General features: G+C 40.5%; 2 protein-coding genes across 10 annotated transcripts in view; one reads left to right on the top strand and one right to left on the bottom strand.

Annotated features, from left to right (window-relative positions):
• Positions 1–6,000, top strand: part of pard3ab (par-3 family cell polarity regulator alpha, b) — a 179,690-nt gene that overhangs the window by 23,942 nt on the left and 149,748 nt on the right. The gene's annotated exons all lie outside the window — the stretch shown is intronic.
• LOC144901276 (uncharacterized) overlaps positions 5,489–6,000 on the bottom strand; it is a 4,948-nt gene continuing 4,436 nt past the window's right edge. Inside the window, exon 2 of the mRNA XM_078794699.1 lies at positions 5,489–5,736. Coding sequence (XP_078650825.1) covers positions 5,563–5,736 — 174 coding nt within the window. The 3' untranslated portion in view covers positions 5,489–5,562. The remainder of the gene's footprint in view (positions 5,737–6,000) is intronic.

Raw genomic sequence — 6,000 nt, forward strand, 5'->3', positions numbered from 1 at the left:
AAACTTAATTGTTCTTATAAGCACAAGCAGTCCTACATACTCCTATTCCTTTCCTTTCCTTTCTGGAAAAAAATGCTTGATTGGGGTTCATGGAGGGCAGGTAAGTTTAAACAAATGTTTAAAACAATGGAAATCATTTTATATGGATATTCTTGGCTTACTTCAGAAATAAAGTATTACTAGAGAGGATGGTTGTGAATGTTCTTTTAATACTCTCTATGTTATCGTTGTATACAAGACAACCAAGTAATTCGACGAGACAATGCATGAGTTTGGGTCCACAAGAATGAGAGGAGAATACAATGAAAAAACCTTTTGTATTTCACCATGTCTCAAATAAAAAGTGGGGATAACTAGTTTGTATGTTTTAACGCTTGTCAAGAATGCTTTAACAGGACCCCCTAAAACATTGCTAATTTGATAAAGTTGCTCAGGGCTTCAGTTTCCTGTCAGGCTTCTTTCATCCAAAAAGTGCACATCTGCAGGGAAAAGGTCTGGAGATACACACACACACACACTTGTACGGCGGTTTGCACGTCACGTAGCACTTTAGTTTTCACCCCTCGCCTCCCCGGTGTTATTACACGGGAATGAAAGACTGCTTTGTGCTTTATTTCATCCTTGCTTGGAGCCGTCGTGGAACTCAAATGCATTTGTGTGCCGCTTGGTGACCCGCCAGTGGTGGGAAATGTCCATCAGGTCAAGGCTAATTGTTTGCTGTTTAAAGATGATCGCCCACCTTCCCATATCTAATAGTAAGCTTAGTACTAGGGGAGCAACGATATACAAAATTCACGGTTCGGTTTGATACATTTGTGTTACAGATCAATACTGTTTTCAGGGCTCGACAATAGCGATGTACCGATGGCCCGGGGCAAGTTGAAAAAAATTCGGCAAGTAAATCCAATCAGTGATATTCCCGTGGGGCAATTACACTTTGGCATGCCATACTGACAAGAGTTTTCAAAAAAGCGGTTCTTGTTGGGTGTTGGTAAAACACGGACTGCGTAATTCCGCTGGTAATTTGCAAACCAATCCTTGCAAATCTTGAAATGGACCAATCAGAATCGTTTATTTAGACCGCGGTCCGTGTTTTACCCACACCCGTTCTTGTTCACGATCAACCAATCAGCGATGGTTTGACTAGGAAAACATCTATCATGGCGTCCCTGCCAACATGGTCTAATTGTTCAACAACTTGTGAAGGAAAAGAGCAAAAAGTGATGAACCAGTGCCTCCTAAACAAGTATTTTATTAGCGGCAGCAAATCAAATGATGGCACAGGTGAGTGAATCACATTGCTGTGACAATTTGAAGTGGTCACAATGAAACACCACCGATTAGATCCAATACCAAGTGCTGATTTTGCACAAGCTACAAAATCTAGCGCTTCCATTTCTCTGTGGATTTTTCTCACCTTTGCTTCACAAATTATTGTTTGACCATTGAGCATTTTTTTCTGGATTCAAAACACTTTACTAGTACACAAATGTGTCTATTCAATAATGTTTCATTGTGGTGCACAACTTCTAAAAGGCAAAGTGCCTAGAAGTCTCTTGACAATCCCGATTTCCATGCAACGTCATGATCTATGTAGGAAAACAACCACAAGAAATGATCATCATTTCATCTTTGAGATTCTCATGTGATGCCACAAAAATGAGATGATATCATTATGGCAGTCTTTTCATTTTACATGGGGCAAGTGATTCCCCATGGGCAAGTCATTTTGGTTTTTAATGTAGAGCCCTGGTTTTGATTGTTTGTTTGATGTGAGGTCATGGTTTGGTACGCGTGTACATGTTTGATACAGATACGCATATTGTTACCCCCTGTTAGCGACTCCACTACAAACACAAACATGTAAAGAATCTATGAATCATCTTTATTTGACATTCTCATGTGATGCCACAAAAATGAGATGATATCATTATGGCAGTCTTTTCATTTTACATGGGGCAAGTTCGGGCAAGTAGTTCTCACCTTAAGGATTCCCCATGGGCAAATAATTTTTTTTTGTTTGTTTTTAATGTAGAGCCCTGTGCAGTCGTCATATTTGCATAATTGGCTATGATAAATTAGCAAGAAGTCAGTAAAATAACATGAAAAGCAAAATAAAAATGTTTAGAAATTAGAGATGTCACAGGACAATACACAAGCTTGGGTATGACTGACAAAAGGGCTCGCTCTATTCATGCCGTTATTCCAAGGGACAAGCGCATCATTCTGTTTGGAGGCGAGAGACGAGGAAAACAGACATGCATACACATCGCAAAATTGAGGCTTTCCAAATTCAGAGTTTTTCATTTATTGTGCAATTGATTAATTTATCATTAGCCACGTTTACATGAGTTTTTCTCTTTCCGAATGGAATCTTTCCGAAAACAATAGTATCCATGGAAAGGAATATTCCAATCTCCTGTCTACATGCGCCGTTATAATCAAACAGAATAGTCAATGGGGCATGCCCAGTAAAGCGTAAACATCAACATCATGTGATACCGACTTCCCTGTTCACTCGTTGGAATAACTCCGGATTGCTAGTTTTTCGTCAGTCCATTCTTGAAATTTAGTTTGGATCAAAAACAAACTTTCCGCAGCAGTCCAGTGTCGATTGCTGGCCTCCATTTTTAAAACTGAAGAACGTCTGGATCTGCGTGTTACGTCATGTCTGTTCTTTGGACATGCAATGAAAACATTTTGAAAATGCTTCGAAAAACATGGTCAACATTCATTCATTCATTTTCTACCGCTTTCCCTCACGAGGGTCGCGGGGGTGCTGGAGCCTATCCCAGCTGTCTTCGGGCAAGAGGCGGGGTACACCCTGGACTGGTGGCCAGCCAATCACAGGGCACATATAGACAAACAACCATTCACACTCACATTCATACCTGTGGCCAATTAACCTAGCATGTTTTTGGAATGTGGGAGGAATCCGGAGTACCCGGAGAAAACCCACGCATGCATGGGGAGAACATGCAAACTCCACACCAAGATGGCCGAGGGTGGAATTTGACCCTGGTCTCCTAGCTGTGAGGTCTGCGTGCTAACCACTTGACCGCTGTGCAGCCCCATAGTCAACATATAAACATAAAAATATTTTCATAATTTTCAAACTTGCTGTGCATTGAACAAAGAGCCAAGCGCAGGGTTCCATAGTTGAGTTCAAAGCCCTAACAGCAAAGGTACCCTTGGGGTCTGAAGAAAAGCAGCAGTGCATGCTTGCAGTCCCCAGGCAACATTTTCCCCCATTTCTCTAAAAAGGCACACAAAAGATGAGAGGGAATAATTAAGATTGTAGATTGAGGATTAGAAGATTAGGAGGCGTTTAGAAAGCCAGATGGAGGACATCCTCAAATTTAGACAAGATGTCTCCATGTCTCTTATCTTGTGCAGATTAATGCAAACTAATTCAATTTGTGTTGATGCGTGTTGATCCTCCCAGCAGGTGAGCTGAATTTGCAACAGCTTGAACTAACACACTACTTACTCCCTCTCAACATGTCTGGGTTGGTTTGGTTGTTTTTTGGGGGGGTGGTACTTCCTGCACACTTCATAAGGCATGTCCAGTATTCTGCCTTTACGGCAATAATGTTACTTTTCATAGATTCTTTACATGTTTGTGTTTGTAGTGGAGTCGCTAACAGGGGTGTAACAATATGCGTATCTGTATCAAACATGTACACGCGTACCAAACCATGACCTCACATCAAACAAACAATCAAAACCAGGGCTCTACATTAAAAACCAAAATGACTTGCCCATGGGGAATCACTTGCCCCATGTAAAATGAAAAGACTGCCATAATGATATCATCTCATTTTTGTGGCATCACATGAGAATCTCAAATAAAGATGAAATGATTATCATTTCTTGTGGTTGTTTTCCTACATAGATCATGACGTTGCATGGAAATCTGGATTGTCAAGAGACTTCTAGGCACTTTGCCTTTCAGAAGTTGTGCACCACAATGAAACATTATTGAATAGACACATTTGTGTACTAGTAAAGTGTTTTGAATCCAGAAAAAAATGCTCAATGGTCAAACAATAATTTGTGAAGCAAAGGTGAGAAAAATCCACAGAGAAATGGAAGCGCTAGATTTTGTAGCTTGTGCAAAATCAGCACTTGATATTGGATCTAATCGGTGGTGTTTCATTGTGACCACTTCAAATTGTCACAGCAATGTGATTCACTCACCTGTGCCATCATTTGATTTGCTGCCGCTAATAAAATACTTGTTTAGGAGGCACTGCTTCATCACTTTTTGCTGTTTTCCTTCACAAGTTGTTGAACAATTAGACCATGTTGGCAGGGACGCCATGATAGATGTTTTCCTAGTCAAACCATCGCTGATTGGTTGATCACCAACAAGAACGGGTGTGGGTAAAACGCGGACTGTGGACTAAATAAACGATTCTGATTGGTCCATTTCAAGATTTGCAAGGATTGGTTTGCAAATTACCACCGGAATTACGCAGTCCGTGTTTTACCAACACCCAACAAGAACCGCTTTAAAAAAAACTCTTGGCAGTATGGCATACCAAAGTGCACTTGCCCCACGGGAATATCACTGATTGGATTTATTTACCCCAACTTGCCATCGGCACATCGTTATTGTCGAGCTCTGCTGCATCATTACGTCACCACAAGGCAGTCCTTTAGGAAACACTGTAAATGTTGGCTTTTTTCCACACTCAGGTTTTAGATCGTAAAACTGCCGCCAAGGTGAACATTTTTCATAAGTTGTGTTCTAGCATTGCGTGTTGGCCAGGTGTGTCCAAACTGGGGGCGATATTAATAATAATTCATTTTCAAAATGCAATTAAACAAGAAAAGGGAAAAAATTATAGTGTATAACTAGAAACAAATGTTGATACTATTAACTCCTTGGAGACACGCCAGCCAGAAAATGTAACAAATTCATTCCTAATGACTGTATAATGGAGAGGTGGGGAATACAGCTGGCAGATATTTTATGGGGTGATCCAAATGTTCGATAATGCCCTGTTCAGGGGTTGCAAAAGGAGAGAAGGTTACAAATTGTGATTATCATATTGTGATTATCAAGGCTATAACAACAGCAGTGACAATATTCCTCACAGTGTACATAGTCATGCTAATGGAGGTGTACTGACAAGAGTATTCCATTTGAGACATAGCTTGTGTCTTGGCTGTAAATGACTTTTTTCAGGCTTCTGATTGGCTGAGGCGGTTGTGTTACAGCACCACCTTTGGCATGCAATTGACAGCATGTGGATGTCCTTTTATGTACTGAAAAATAAAAATCCCTATACAAGTGTACAATTCCTATGTTGAACATAAAAATAAATGAAAAAATGAGGTGCATTTGCTTTAGGAAAAAGTATGTCTATTAAAAAAAAAACAATATTTTTTGCATTTCACATCAGCTATATAATACTTAATCCTAAAGAAAAGTCCGGAGAGGTCCACAGTTGTCGGTCATACATATGTTTTATGTTTTTAAAAAAACAGTTTGGTTTAGCCGAGTCTTAGTTTGACAGTCTTTGGTGTAGGGAATAAAAAAAAAAAGTATCCGGCCTAGTCACCAAGACTGTTTGGCTCTTCTACACCAGCGCTCAAGACCGAATGCTGACTGTCCGTGTCGGAGCTGTCAGAGCGGTCGGCGTCATTTGCGTTGTCCGCCTCCATGTAGTCCAGCAGAAGATCTCGCAGCGAGATGTCACTGTCACTGATGCTTTGTGAGGCCTTGAACTGTTAGGAGGAAAAGTCACACATTAGCCGTGTTTCCAGTTTGTGTGGAGAAATCACACAAGGCTGGGGGGCCACGTTGATATTTTGGCTAAATACCTCTCACAATTCTGCCAATATTTGATATGCATGCATACTATACATGCACACATACGGTACGTACTGTAGATACAGTGCATCCGGAAAGTATTCACAGCGCTTCACTTTTTCTACATTTTGTCATGTTACAGCCTCATTCCAAACTGAATTAAATTAATCTCTTACCTC

Source organism: Doryrhamphus excisus, linkage group LG11 (assembly GCF_037039965.1).
Source record: "Doryrhamphus excisus strain RoL-2023G ecotype Guam linkage group LG11, RoL_Dexc_Guam_v1.1, whole genome shotgun sequence".
NCBI lineage: Eukaryota > Metazoa > Chordata > Actinopteri > Syngnathiformes > Syngnathidae > Doryrhamphus > Doryrhamphus excisus.